A 16,198-nucleotide genomic window follows, 5' to 3' on the forward strand; every position below is an offset into this window, starting at 1 on the left:
ACTGAATCGGTGGGTATATAGGCAATTCATTTAAAGCATTTTGAGAATTAACTGAAAGAGCAAAATGAAAAGAATTGCAAATATAAACATACACAATGTTCAGAACATGTATAAAATGTTTAAAACTGGTTTAGTTGGAACACACCTTGTGAAAGTTGAAGGTGTCAGTGGCATGTTAGACCTGAATCACGTTGGGACACAGAGAGAGCACAGGGAGAGTGTGTGCTATGCTTCTTGTGCAATAAATCCTAAAACGTCTTTATGCTGGTGTTTATTGGTTTTGTAAACTGAACAGAACCCCTGTCACTGAGTTCAGAATAAGATGGGTTTTTTAAATGAGCGTTACGGGTCTGTTGTCTAAATCTTCTCACATACAGACTACTGCAGAGCTGTGGAAAAATCTTATGGGAGAGGAGCTGTGACAGCTGTGAGCTTTTATCAGGCACTGGAAAGAGTCATTCACACACATTAAACATTATAAGAGAAAATGCTGTTTCATCTGTCAAGCTGTAAAGAAACGACTCTCCTTAAGACAGCTCAGTCAGATCAGCAGAGCGTTAGCTTTGCATACCAGTGTCTGCTTGGGCTAAAGTAGTTTGACAATTCTAAAACTAGAATTATAACATTTTCTAGTTCCTAATAAAACCTTGTCATTATTCACTCACCCTCATGTTGCTCAGATCCCATATTAATTGTTTTGTTTTTAAGTTAAATATAATTATTTTGTAAGTTTATACGACCAAGCTAAAAAAAAAAAAAAACACCTTAAACATCATAAAAGCGGTCTATTATTTATTCCATATGTGTGTTATATTCCAAGTCTTCTAAAGACATATATATATATATATATATATATATATATATATATATATATTATTATTTTTTTCAAAAGATTGGGGTAACTACGTTTTTAAAATAAATTAATGCTTTTATTCAGCAAGGATGCATTAAATTTATAAAACAAATATTTTTACATTGTTACTAAAAAAAATAATTCCATTAAATGCTGTTCTTTTTTAAACTTAAAAATCATGAGCCGCAAAACATTAAGCAGCACAGCTGTTTTCAACATTGATAATGATAATAAATGTTTCTTGAGCATATTAAAATGATTTCTAAAGGATTATGTGGCACTGAAGACTGGTGTGTCTGCTGAAAATTCAGCGTTGCCATCTCAGAAATATTATTATAAATTATATTAAAATAGAAAAACCTCATTTTAAATGGCAAAAATATTTCACAATTTTAATTTTTTCACTGTATTCCTTTTGTTTGATCAAATACTTGGAGCACTGATGAGCATAAGAGACGTTTTTCAAAAACAAACATCTAACCGACTCAAAACTTTTGAAGTAGTGTATGATAGGCTTGTGTGTGGAACAGGCCATGATTTACGACAGTATTCACTAATAAATGCATTTTTAGACATGATGAGCTCTGTTTATCAGTGACCAATTAATTTTGGTCAGTTCCACACAAACTATCATATGGTTTCAGAAGACTTAGAAGTCTTGGAGCATGGGAGTACAACTCATGTGGAAAAGTGCAGCTTGGACATTCTGCCTAAAATCTCAATTTGAATTTCATGAAATAATGCAGAGTTAGAACAATATGAGAGTGAGTAACTGACAACTAAATGTTATATCTAAGGTGAACTATCCCTTTAAAGATGGACTGGTCAAAAGCTACTGGGAGGGTTGAGTCTGAGGGACTGCAGGCTGGCAGAGCCGTGTAACCAACCTATTTAACTGATTTACTGTAGCTGCAATGAGATTCTCATTTATAGTGGGAAAATAATTTGGAAGCCATATCTGCATGAGGCAAAGCCCCTAATAAAACTGTCACGAGTGAGACATAACAGCCTCTCTGTGTCAGTTTGTGACACAGCTGTTTTCTAGTCATAATGCATTTAACATCCTACATTTCAACATCGTGCTGTATTATGTCATTGTAATTATGACAGCTGTGGCATTTTCTCAGGCTTAAAAGTTGACAGAATGGTAAAATAAAATTTCGAGACTGTTTACTCAGTTCGCCAAGAAGAAACTGAGAACAACTCCCAGTCCCAGCGTGAGAGGGAAAGCTCAGCCCAGCTGTGCATTTCGTGGGATGTGGTCTGTAAGGGAGATGTTGTCCAGTTGTGACTCTCTGAGGACCATCACAGTCTGAGATTCTTTCACAAGATGTGTTTCATGACTCCATGTGCCCTAAAAATGTGCTTGATTCTGGTCTTACAAAACATACCAGCTCAAAGAGTCCAGCTACTTGCCATACCTGACTTTTCTCTCTTTTAATGAGGGGAGTATAACATAATACAGGATCGTCACCTGAAATGATGACATTAGCAAAGCTAAGAATACATATAACAGTATGTAACATCACACTGAACAAACACTCCCCTTGTCTCACACACACATACTTTTTTCTATCAACCTGCAAGACTGTAACAGGGACGAGAAGGTGAAGAAGGTTTTTTTTTGTTTTTGTTTTCGAACATTTATCTTGTCATATTTTGAAACGGCACACTGAATGAGTGACACAATCACTAATAAAACAGTTGTTTTATCCAAAGAGAACAAAATATCAACTAAACTGTGAAAGTAGAACAAAGTCTACAACTCCATACTGCTCACAGAGCTTCATACATTTACAAAGAAAGTGAGTCCATTTTCTCAGATATATAGATACAAAAATAGATCAGCAAAATCTATGTGCCATTTACAGTACGTAACAATCACTGAGTGAGTTCAAGAAAGGAAAGAAACTAGTTCAAGACAGATTTTAACAGGTTGACTGCACAGAGATCAGGACACTTGTAAAGACAGAGCAAAAGTGCTGAGAAGCCTCCTTACCATCACATACTCTAAACATCCTCACAGTTTCATCACTGGTCCTCTGCAGGACATTCAGCCAGAACACTGGCATTCTACATCTCTAGTGTTGCAGTACTGAGTGTTAAGTCTCAGGTACTAAATTTGAACATTCAGGATCGTAAGATGAATTCAATACAAAAGATAAGAGGGAACAGTCTTTTTAAGTATGGCAAATACACATCCATATTATAAACTGTCAACTTAATGCAGCCTTTGTTTCACCACGTTAGAAACTATTCAAAAATGGTTTCGTAATGTTCTCACGATTCAGAACAGTCACAGATTTGACTATAAAGTCGAAGTAAGAGCTGATGATGCATGTGCTCATTCATTGTTCTTCATCAGGAATGGTGCTTTAAATCACATTTGTCATTGCATTAACATAACTTACGTTATAGTCTGTTGGTGTGGACACTATAGTTGTCTTGGTGTGAACAGACCTTTAAAGTTGTGAAAATATTATGGTCAATATTGTATAATTCGATTATCACCAATTTTGTATTGACATTATATTACTTTATTAAAATGATTTGAAGGGATTTTAGGGATTCCTTCTATAATGTATGTTAAAATATAATAAATAAAAAATAAATAAGGAATTGCTTCTGTTTTACAGTGGATTACAAAAAAAAAAATCATATCATGATTGTATATGTAAACACATAATTGATATACTTTATAATCTTTTTACATAATAATTGATACTTTTATTATAAAGGTATTGTAATATGTGACCCTGGACCACAAAGCCAGTCTTAAGTCGCTGGGGTATATTTGTAGCAATAGCCAAAAATACACTGTATGGGTCAAAATGATAGATTTTTCTTTTATGCCAAAAATCATTAGTATATTAAGTAAAGATCATATTCCGTGAAGATATTTTGTAAATTTACTACTGTAAATATATCAAAACGTCATTTTTGATTAGTAATATGCATTGCTAAGAATTCATTTGGATAACTTTAAAGGCCGATTTTTCTCAATATTTAGATTTTTTTGCACCCTCAGATTCCAGATATTCAAATAGTTGTATCTCGGCCAAATATTGTCTTATCATAACAAATCATACATCAATGGAAAGCTTATTTATTCAGCTTTCAGATGATGTATTAATCTCAATTTCGAAAAATTGACACTTAAGACTGGTTTTGTGGTTCAGGGTTATAAATATCTTATTATATATAATACATTATTATTATTATTATTATTATATTAAGGTGTGTGTAGAAAAGTATAGTTAAAACAAAAGTTGTACCCTTATTGGCTGTTAATGTTATATTGAGAATGAAAGAATATTTTTTCTATTTGTTTTGTGGTGTGTTTCTGATTTCCAAGTATTAAATTCAGAATGAGGGGAATAAAATAGCTGACATGTAACGCTGGATGACAGGCTGTATGTGGTGAAGTCAGGATTGGCACTCTCATAGTACATTTCAAAGTGGAATGAACTAAATCCCGTATTAGAACATGATCTAGAAAATCTGATCACATGTTGAGGAACCCAGCCATCTGTCAGAGTTTCCATTAAAATGCCTCAGAATGGCATCTAGTCAACCTGACAGTAATTGCACCCCTGTACAACTTTGGTAGGTCTGAGTAATGTAATCTTAGGACACCAGTTATAATCTGAGCTAAGGTATTTTAACTCGTCTCATCTCTGCAGATCTTTCATATCTGGATCTCACACATACTGTATATTCATTTGTTTTTTCTCTCTTACTGTGCCTTAAACACCACAACCCCATCTTAAGGTGAACAAAAGTAGAAACATCAAGTCAGAAATATACAAATAAATATCTAAATAAACATAAAACTCTGTCTCATTAGTGTTTCCTCCATTAACGGTCTGACATCTCAAACCCTGTTCTCATCATTATCTCTAACCCGTTTCCCACAGTGCACTGGGAAGGAGAGCAGATTACATCCCCAGAACTACTCGCGTTTCTCATAATGCACTGCAGTGAGGGCCAGCTCTGTGGTCTTGGGGCCGTTCGAGGGCTTGACCTGCTCTCTGTCACCCACGCCATAACACACATCATTGCCATCACTTGTTGACATTCTAGGACTCCAAAAGACTGTGCCATCGACACACCTGTTGTCCCTTCGATTCCTTCATCTGTGTCCAGTGCGTCAGCTCCTCCTCCCCGGAGCTGTTCAGCCCCAGAGAGATCCAGCCAATCATCTCCTTCCGTTTCATGCTGCGCTTGTTGTAGACCGACAGGATGAGTGTGACATCGGAGAGCTGGAACAGAGCTACTTGGAACACAAAGGTCTCCTTGTAGGTGGGGTTGGGTTGGCCTCGGCAAATGGACGTCTTGCACTTGGACATCTCTTGCCCCATTGAGTTCAGTAGAGTCAGCTTTACGTACGTGTCTGAAACAAGATGTCAATCAGAGAACATTTAGGATCAAATCAGTCAAGAAGACTAAACTTGATTTGATCAAGAGAAATTTGAAATGACTTTCCTTAGCACTTCCTTACAGAAATTTTCCTAATCAATATTTTTATTTAGTTTTCCAGTCTTTTAAATATTCAAATATATTTTTGTTAATATAAATTTCAATATTAAGTCTATTATTAAGAAACATAATATAATATAATATAATATGCAATTATTTATTGGGATTTAAAAACATTTTTTTTAATGGGAAATCTCAGAGTTTTGTTAGGTTTATTCTTAAAAGCAAGAAAAAAACTATAAGTGACAGGATAAAGAAACATAGTTTTATAAAATAAATATATCTTGTTTAAGGCAGTTTAAACTTTTTTTTTTACTGCAAAACTACACACAAAGACAAAAATACAGATTTGAAAACTGGAAAATTAAAAATACAGTATAATAAACAAGAAAAAAATAAGAACAGTTTTCAGCTGGGAGAAATAAATGACAAAAAGATAATACTATTACAAAAATTGTAGGTTCGGAAGTTGGGACGTTAAATTAAGTAACAGGATATAGCATTGTGGTACAGTTCCTCTGCCAGCATGGAGGTTTTCAACACTACGTTTCCAGCATGGCAACGCTTCAATCTCTCAATTTATCTGAAAAGCAATTGATTATTCCATTCATTAATACAGGATGAAATTTATTGGCTGAAAATGGGCTATTGATTTCTTTTTTGCATTAATGCTCGGCACGAATCAATGCTCACTGATTAATAATTGAGTTCCGCATCACTCCTCTGTCTTCTCCTTTCAGAACCTTTTGAACTGCGACTCCACAGATGCATTCAGAGCAGACTCTGTGGTAGCACCAGGCCTTTCACCGGGTTTAATTCAGAGCGTAGTTGAACTCCTCTGAGCGTGCTTTCTGCTGCCCTGCCTGAATACACTACAATACAACAGACGTTGGTATTCTCTGTGTCTTTGTGTCAGGGCGACGCTTCTGTTCCACGAGTCATCGAGTGCGGGCTTCCTGTGGAGTTATCCTGCTGCGTTTTCAAGAAAATGTTGCACTCTCCTCTATTTTTCCAACTAATAGAAGAGCCAAGCTAAAGAAGCGCTGATTTCAGAGATGGGAACACAGACTCGTACCTGACACTGAGGAAATCATCTCCAGCTCCTCAAGCTGAATGTGAAAGGATTTCATTAACGGTTGAGAGGGCTGATTAGACTGTGATGCAGTTATTCAGAAATCTGAGCACTTCCATCACAGCCATAGAAATCAACTTCTAGTAGTCTACACTATGTCCCATTGCCTAAAATCCTGGTCATCTGAATTGCTAAAGTTATTTATAGACAATTACTTTCATATTTTTGCACTAGGATTACATATATCTTCTGAATATTTTCCTTTTTGCAGTTTTTGTATCCCAAATATGACGATGCCCTTGCAATGCATCTACTACCCAAAATATAAAAGCTATTATATATTTTAAAATATGACTATATATAATATATTTTAAAGACATTATATATATATATATATATATGTAAAAGAGTATAAAACCTATACCATGTTAAAGACTAATTTATATTTCATTAAAAATCATATTAATGAAGCAAGATAGAAAGATCACAAACTATTTACATAATTGATATCACTGAAATAAAGCCAAGACAAAACATTAAAATAACATCACATTATTATTATTTGATTATTATTAAAATAATAAATATAATAATAAAGATTTATTCAATTTAATAATAATAATAATAATAATAATAACAACTGAAAAAAAAGGAATCGGGGGAAAAAAAAAAAAAAAAAAAAAAAAGGGTTTTAAACATATTTAATTAATATCTTAAGTTAGCAGTGAAAGCCCCCAAATATATTTTGTTAAAAAAAAAATCTAAAATTTTCCACAGTCTCCAAACACAGAAGAACCACTCACATGGCAACAAGTCTACAAAATTTCTACATCTTTCTGGCAACTACCAGTAACACGACAGGAAAGATTCAAATGATCCAAGCAAATGATCTATTAAATGTATTTTAAAAAATCCAAACATTAAAGAAAAAGACACATGGTTAGGGGACGCATGCAAACATCACTATAGAGGACAGAAAATAACAGCATACCATCCAACATAACGTCTAAAATAACAGCGTTTTAACCTTCTCCATGGATGAAGACTGAATGGATAACATATTTCAAATGTTTTCTGAATCTTCCTTCTGTATTGAGTTTTACACTAATTCAAACCTTTTACACTGCTCAAACCTTCAGCATCCATGTAGAAGTGTTCGCCAGTCTAACACCAAGGATCGATAATGAAGAGAGGAAGCGTGAAAACAGAAAGATGGATGAACAGCGTCCGATGCTGATAAAGGTAGCCACAGAAAACTCACCTCGGATTATGTACACCTGCCCACCTATCAAGTGCTTTAGACAACAGAACAAACCGTCTGACAAGAGGAGAGGAGTGACAGCAAGAGCAGAGGGGATGGGAAGACATCAGGGAGAAAGAGAGAGAATATCAACAACAGCAGGAGGAAAAAGAGCAGGTCAAAAGGTCTGAAGGTCCATTGACATTACATTAGGTCAGATGTAACGTGTTCATAAAGCACACTGCATCACTTCAGGTTAAGGGCCAATGCATAAGAGAAACATGCAGCCTTCATCACGTTTCATAACGCTATCTGAAACCATAGGGTGAATGTCGATTTATGAGTGCTTTCTGAAGGCTCTTATATCGTGCTCTTTGACTGAAGTGTGACGGAAGCTTTGGGAAGGTTTTAAGGCAGCATTTATCAGAAGGGTGATGGGAAATTATGGAGAGAGAAAGAAAGAGGGAGCACCTTTGGGTTCAAAGGTGAGCGGTGACACAATTTGATCCTGCAAACCTTATATAAGATGATACAGGAAATGCAAGAATGATCTGATGGTGGAATGGCTATCTAAAGCAATCATGTTAAACAGCTTTTGGACTCACTGGGAGGTTTATTTGCTGCCAGGTTTTTAAAGTGGCTTCCTTTGATGACCTCCACAGAGAGACGTCCTGTAGTGGCATTGTACACAAGCCCCAGCAGGATCTCCGGAGCCGACCCCTGACCAGCAGATGGGAACGACGAGGCCGTCTCGCTGCATGATACGTCTGACACACTTGCCTGGGAGTCACTGCCCTGGGACACACACATAATCTTTGGTTAACTTTTCATTTGAGAAATATATAATTATTTATAAATATAATTAGAATATATATATATATATATATATATATATATTTGTCTCTCTCTCTCTCTCTCTCTCTATATATATATATATATACATAAATATATACTGTATATATACACATATATCTATCTAGCTATCTATCTGTAAATATATATACACATATATATACATTTAATTTTTAATATCTTTTTTTGCATTATGCTGATAATTTGTCTTGAAAAAACATTTATTAAATTAGAAAGAAGCATTTTAGTAGTTCACAACTTTTGGACATCACATTTGATAACACTCACAGGTATGTTGCAGCAGGGGTCCAGTATGATGGGGACCGACATCTTGCCCTGCAGGTTGAGTTTGGTGAGGTAGAACACCTTCTCTCCGAGAGCCTTCTCCTTCTTCATCCTGCGGATGCTGTACAAACGGAACCGGATGGCGTAGTTCCCGATCATCTCCGACTCGATATGGCTGAAGTGAAATGTCTCTGTGAAGACGGGGCAGGGGCCACGCTGGATGATGGTTTTGGCCCTCTGTTTTTTGGTGGGCAGCAGCACCAGATGCACCTGCCAGGAGATGTTACCCGTGCATTTGAGAGAAGGAATGTCCGTCAGTGCCGTTATCGTGACGGACAGACGCTGGTCAGACGAATTGTAGTTGAAGATGACGTCGAGAGTTCCATATTGAGCGAGAGGCTCAGGGTCGTAACCTTTGGGAAGCTGAGCCGCCGATCCACGTGCAGACAGATCCTGCAGAGATGATTGACAGAAAAAGGAAGAGATTCAGAGGGAGTAACAGTTACCATCTGAGACTCAAGGTAGTGCATGGAAAGTAGATTAATAATGGTACCTGTGCAGGAGTTTACATTTATATGAGCTCTTATATGACCGCTTTAATACTAAATACAGACAGTTATGACAAATTCCTTGATGGATGAAGATATTTTCAATGACTGATGGCTAGGATTTTTATTGCTACCATTCATATATCAAAGTTAGACAGAGGATGTGGCTCAGTACGTTCAGTGCTGCATCACACTGCTGTAAACATATCAATTATTACGGAGGTGTCTACAGCACATGCATATTAAATTATGAAGCCATTAGTGCATGCATCTGTGTTTGTATGCATGTGATGTCAAGGTAATGAAACCTTTAAAGTACTTTAGCTAATTACACGTGACAGCAATGCCCTAAAAACTGAGAGGTAAACTAAACTAATAAAGACCAATCAAAATGAGCTTCTCACTATAAAACAGTTTGAAGCTTTTTAAATTGATGTCTTTTTAAATTGAGGGGTTGAGGGAATTTTAATATAGCTTACAACAAAAAAACAAATGAATTTAGCCCATATCACTGTGGCAGAGAACAGAGAATCACCATTTACATATCTAAATTTGCTCAGTCAAAATACACAGATAATTTGAAAATCCGTTCACCATTACTTGCCCTCGTATCTGTCAAAAAAAAAAAAAAAAAAATATATATATATATATATATATATATATATATATATATATATATATATATATATATATATGACCCTGGATCACAAGACCAGTCTTAAGTGTCAATTTTTTGAGATTGAGATTTATACATAATCCGAAAGCTGAATAAATAAGCTTTCCATTGATGTATGGTTTGTTAGCATAGGACAATATTTGGGTGAGATACAACTATTTGAAAATCTGGAATCTGAGGGTGCAAAAAAAATCTAAATATTGAGAAAATCACCTTTAAAATTGTCCTAATGAAGTTCTTAGCAATGCATATTACTAATCAATAATGACGTTTTGATATATTTAGTAGTAAATTTACAAAATATCTTCATGGAATGTGATCTTTACTTAATATACTAATGATTTTTGGCATAAAAGAAAAATCTATAATTTTGACCCATACAGTGTATTTTTGGCTATTGCTACAAATATACCCCAGCGACTTAAGACTGGTCACATATATATACACACACAAACACACATTTATCAAAATACAGAACTACTGTGAAATACTATTACAGTTTAAATAAATATAAATATATATTTGGCAAAGCTGAATTTTCAATAGTCATTACTTCAGTTTTCAGTGTCACATGATCCATCCAACAAACATTTTAATATGCTGATTTGGTGCTCAAAGGACATTTCTTATTATTATTATCAGTGTTCATAATATTATTATTATTTAAATTTTATTTGAAACCATGATACATTTTTTCAGGATTATTTGTGACCCTGGACCACAAAACCAGTCGTAAAAACATCATATCTGGTAACGAGGAACTTTCATCTTTGCAGTAAGTGATTTTTGTATATTCAGATTTCTTTGCTGAAACACACCTCTGGGCTGAGCACAGCAGTGCTGTCACTGGGTACATCTTCTTCATAGCCCTTGTTAAGAAAACTCTCTGTTTCCTGTGCTCCGCTGACCTCACTTGGACATTTTCCATAGCTGTGTCTGGGGCTCTCGCTCCCATGGGAAAGGTCACATTTGGCATCGCCCAGGTCAGAGGGTGTGCATGACATGCGTGGCGACCCATCCTCATCCTGATAGGGTGGAGGCTGCAGCTCATCCAATGGTGGAGTCCGTCTCATCCGCTGGATACAGTTTACTGATGTGGAGCAAAGTGAGAGAGATGCATTTAGCTCAATGTTCTCAAGCAATATGAAAAAGAAAAAAAGTGTGCTGTGAAATGGCAGATATCATCTTTAATTTTTTAGAAAGTGCATTAATTGGAGTGAAAGTAACTCTGCACAAGGGCAGCATGAAGCAGGATTGTGATCTCAGTAACTCAATATAATTCATTCTCACATGAGACTGAAGCTGCAGGCTTTGTGTTTTGAGGAGACCAGAACGGTATCTATTAGGCTTGTAATTTATGATACAACTTGTTATATGGCATTCAAAGCTCTGTAACCCTAAGCTCATCTTAAGAAAAGGTCAAAACCTGATTTTACACACAGTGTAATAAGAATATCCCTTACACCTGCATCTTCATAAATCATTCAGTTGTCCTCCAAGAGCTACAAATCACTGTGCATGTCTATGCGCATGATTAAATTAAACAAATCAGTGTGTTTCATCATTTCAAATGCAGAAAATGAAGAAAATTAGAGGATATGCTGATGCTCTGTGAGACTCTGAAATTGAGATGAATGGCAAAACGTGGCCTGATTTACCTGCATTCACCCTACAAGTTAAACTGCTCTGCAAAGAGAATGAACCAAGTGGCTGTTGCCATAGTAACATGCTGCTGGTCAGGACAGGAAGATTTAGCGATCTCATAAATACAGCGCATTCTCTCTCTCTCTCACACACACACACACACACACACACACACATCTGTTGGAGTGTGGCTGGGGTGACTGGTTCTGACTATTGGGAAGAGACATTGCTGACGTTGTGAATTTTCAAGTGGGGGATTAGTTATCCACTTTCACTAAACTCCCTCACTTCCTAGATATTAGTTCTCAGTAATAATATTTTTCATTATTTCTCATTTAATATAATAACTTTTGTTACTAATTGGATTATTAGGATAATAATTGAAAACTGTAATAATAATAATAATAGTGGTTATTATACATTCTATATTTTATATATATATGTGACCCTGGACCACAAAACCAGTCTTAAGTCGCTGGGGTATATTTGTAGCAATAGCCAAAAATATATTGTATGGGTCAAAATTATCAATTTTTCTTTTATGCCAAAAATCATTAGGATATTAAGTAAAGATCATGTTCCATGAAGATATTTAGTGAATTTCCTACCGTAAATGTATCAAAACTTATTTTTTGATCAGTAATATGCATTGCTAAGAACTTGATTTAGACAACTTTAAAGGCGATTTTCTCAATATTTAGATTTTTTTGCACCCTCAGATTCCAGATTGTCAAATAGCTGTATCTCACCCAAATATTGTCCGATCCTAACAAACCATACGTCAACGGAATTTCAGCTGATGTATAAATCTCAATTTCGGAAAAAAAACAAACATTTATGACTGGTTTTGTGGTCCAGGGTCACATATAGAATAATAATGATAAAGCATTATTATTATTATATTTCCCAGTTTTTGTAATAAAAATATTAATTATTGTTATTATTTGCAATCAACAACAACATCATATTCAAGTAAGGGATCCGCACTCGCTTAATCTTCTTAATCACTTTCCATTTATTTTAATTTTGCAACAGAGCAAACAACAATCAGACGGTTCGGCAGCAAGCCTTCTTCAGTGAATCAAACAACAACAACAACAACAACAACAACAACAACATCAACATCAACAACATCAACAAACAACAACATCAACAACACAACAACAATTATTATTACTAACAACAAAAACAACAACTGTTTTTGAAGCTTAACTTTTCAAATTGTTATGCTGATAATACATTTTGTAATGGAAATGATTAAACTATTATTATTAATCTATTTCCAAGTTTCAAATTATGCTGATAATAAAATTTGTAATAAAAATGATTGTTATTATTTGTAAACAACAACTATAATTATGAGATAAATAATAATAATTATTATTATTATTATAATAAAGGTTATTAAGTTATAATTACTGACAAAAAATAATAAACAGTTTTTGCCGTTTAACTTTTCAAATTATTATTATTATTAATAATGCTTTAATGAAAGCAGGCACTTGAGCTTATTATGTAAATTCAAATGCTGATGCATGTTCTCCAGCATGATTTAAGAATAATTCAAAGATCTTGTGATTCAATGAAAGCAAGAACATCTGAAATTCACATGATCAATGTCACAAATTGACTTATGACCTAGAAATAGAGCAGAATCAGAAATATTACTTCTTCATTTTACATCACAACATTTCTTTGTTTTAAACATTTCATAACCCGAAAACAGAAGCATCAAGATATGATAGTACAAAAGATGGAAACTCGGAATCAAAATTCACTTTTAATGAGGATGGAGGAAAGAAACATCACTATGATTAAGATGACGGAGGAGCACGTCCGCTCGCCTTCTGTGCCTCAATGCTGAATGACGTCTTTGATCATAAACACTGCAGCTCAACCTCCGGCTATGAACAAGAACAAGAGAAATGTCTGACTGTGTGTATGAGAGAGTGTGCCTATATCTCAATGACGTTTTGATCAACTTTCATGTCAGACATCTCACATGTTTCAATTTGATCTGAATGCCAGAATATATGCCATAGCTATAAAATTCAGTATCATCAGGACTTCACTGAGCGATTAGTAACATGACATTTACGGCTCAGTTAACTTGATTTTTACACTCAGCTCACTTGTTATGTATGAGTGTACGAATGTCGGCATATCTGCACAGTATGATTTTATGTGTGTTTTTTATGTGTTTGCGAGCAGTCAAGCAATATGAGTGTGTATATGTAAATGTGTGTGCGTTAGCTCCTCATGTATTATACAGATGGCCTGAGGCTACAGCCTCTCCTGCCTCCAGGAAAACAGCTCACGAAAAAAGCATGCAGCTCTATCTGTCTCTCTGTGCAGTAGTTCACAGAAACAGAGAGGAAAATCAGAGAGACATATCCACCAGCTTCCTGCTTTTTTCTTTCTGACAGCCCTTCCCTTTGACATATTTTCATTCTTTCTCTTCATAGCCCTCTGTAATCTCTCTACTCAGTTTACTGGAGTATCTGCAATGATTCCAGCAGAAATTGCAGACAACTGAAACAGGCTATTGGAAGTACAAAAATCATCTTACAGCCCTGTATCTGTTGGATATAAAAGCAGAGACCATCATCTTCATCCAAAACACAGAATAACATGATAATCTCCTTTTCTGTAAGAACAGCAGAACAGAGCCAAGAACTCTCTTACTCTGTTTTCTCATCTTTCTTTATACTGTAGTTGTGGGAGTTAAACTAGTGTGTGGTAGAAGAGAGTGTGCTTGTTTATAAGAAAGGAGAAAAAGTGTGTTCTGGCTTCTTACACAAAAATGTGTTCTTCCAGAACTGTCCTAATTCATTTGATATCTCATGATCTAAACCCTTTGCTCTCTGAAAGAATCACTCCTGCCAGAGAAAGAGCAACCCACAGTCATTTTTATTGAAAACAGGTTTCATTCAGACTTTTCTACAGAGTCTGTTGCTGACTGTTCTTGGAAAAAAAAAAAAAAAAACTGCTTGATGCCAAAATTCCAGTGAAAAACAAACATCCCTAAGCAGAAGATAAGTAGTTGAGCAGCACCATCTAGTGTAATGGAAAAGCATGTTTTTTTTGGGTTCCATTCCATTTGCTTTAGCCAGTCATCATCACAGATGCCAAATCATACTTACACATCACACTACTGTTCAAAATTTTAGGGTCAGTGCAATTTTTGGTTTTTGAAAGAAATCAATACTTTTATTCAGCAAGGGCACATTACATTGATCAAAAGAGACATTAAAAGAGACTTTCCAAAATATTGTTTTCAACATTGACAGTCAAGAAAAGTTAAGAACTGAAATGTTTAAATTCAGATTTCCCTTCACATTTTAAAATATTTTCAAACAGAAAACAGGTATTTTAAATTGTACTATTATTTCACAATATTACTTTTTTTTCCCCTGTATTTTTGATCAAATAAATGCAGCCTTGGTGAGCAGAAGAAACGTCTTTCAAAAACATTTAAAAAATCTTAGACCCCAAACATTTAGGAACCCATTTTAGCACACAGAGTTTCCTATTCGACTGTCCCCTTTCACAATGAACATTAATCTCCACTTTCATCCCACATAAATGTCTCATGAGCTGTCAGAAAGCAGCTTTTTGTGTGAGGTGTAAATTTACCATCATCTGCTGAGGCCTCGCTGCTGTAGCCATCATATTCCGCCGCTAGGGGGCAGTATTTCTGCCGTGTGTCCCAGCCATAACCCTTCTGGTGGCGTGAGTTAGTCCCCGCTGAACCACCCCGGAGACCCTGCGATCGAGACACGGCCTCCTGGTACTGGCCAATAACCTCATCATCACTGTCTGACGACGAGCAGTGATAGTCTGCATTCACATAGCTCTTATCTGAGACAAAGAAAACAAGGAAAGGAAGGGGGACAATTTAAAAACAACATGAACATGCGCTTGAATTTTAAGCACAGTCAAATGTTCTCCACCTTTTCTCAACAACCTATTTAAAGATTGTAGCACTGGTATGTCACCAAATAAAGGTAACAAAAGAAGAGAAAATATGCAATAACTGTATCTATATATATGTCATTTAAATTCTTAAACTAGGGGAATTCAATCAATAAAAAACTCTGCATGTATATTATGTTGCAGATAATGTATATCCTCATGCCTTTCCAGCATTTCTGTAACAAACACCACAGATTTTTAACAAATCTTCAGCACAAACACTAGAGGGCAATATAGTTTAACAATTAAAACCATTCTCACATAATAAGCATTCAGGTAATACAGTCATATTATTTTAGCCAAAATATAAATAAACATCTGTGGAAATTTGATGTCTTAGAGGCCAAGAATGGCAGTGACGTTAATAATGTATGCTAAAGAAGGAAAACCAAATACCCTGTATTTTTTACACAGAAAGAGGAATAAGAGACGGGGAGAAAAGCATGAAATAGAGATACATATTAGGTGTCAGCAACCGCAGAGAGTTCAAGTCTTCTCATATAGATAAAAGGGAGGGAAAATGAAGCAGCATTTTGATCGCAGCAAAGATCATTCCCACCAGATGAAGTGATCA

At 35.4% G+C, this 16,198-nt stretch overlaps 1 protein-coding gene across 4 annotated transcripts in view; it reads right to left on the minus strand.

Annotated features, from left to right (window-relative positions):
• Nucleotides 1-900: 900 nt before the first annotated feature.
• The window catches only part of syt14a (synaptotagmin XIVa), a 39,387-nt gene continuing 24,089 nt past the window's right edge, over nt 901-16,198 (minus strand). For 3 of the 4 annotated variants that reach the window (XM_058796861.1, XM_058796860.1, XM_058796858.1), the window contains 6 exons: nt 15,286-15,510; nt 10,824-11,095; nt 8,785-9,234; nt 8,250-8,439; nt 7,666-7,722; nt 901-5,246 (listed from right to left, as the gene is read on the minus strand). In XM_058796861.1, the coding sequence (XP_058652844.1) occupies nt 4,933-5,246; nt 7,666-7,722; nt 8,250-8,439; nt 8,785-9,234; nt 10,824-11,095; nt 15,286-15,510 (1,508 nt within the window). In that variant the 3' untranslated portion in view covers nt 901-4,932. The remainder of the gene's footprint in view (nt 5,247-7,665; nt 7,723-8,249; nt 8,440-8,784; nt 9,235-10,823; nt 11,096-15,285; nt 15,511-16,198) is intronic. The other variant, XM_058796859.1, reaches the window with a different exon arrangement.

Source organism: Onychostoma macrolepis, chromosome 13, assembly GCF_012432095.1.
Source record: "Onychostoma macrolepis isolate SWU-2019 chromosome 13, ASM1243209v1, whole genome shotgun sequence".
In the NCBI taxonomy this organism is placed as follows: domain Eukaryota; kingdom Metazoa; phylum Chordata; class Actinopteri; order Cypriniformes; family Cyprinidae; genus Onychostoma; species Onychostoma macrolepis.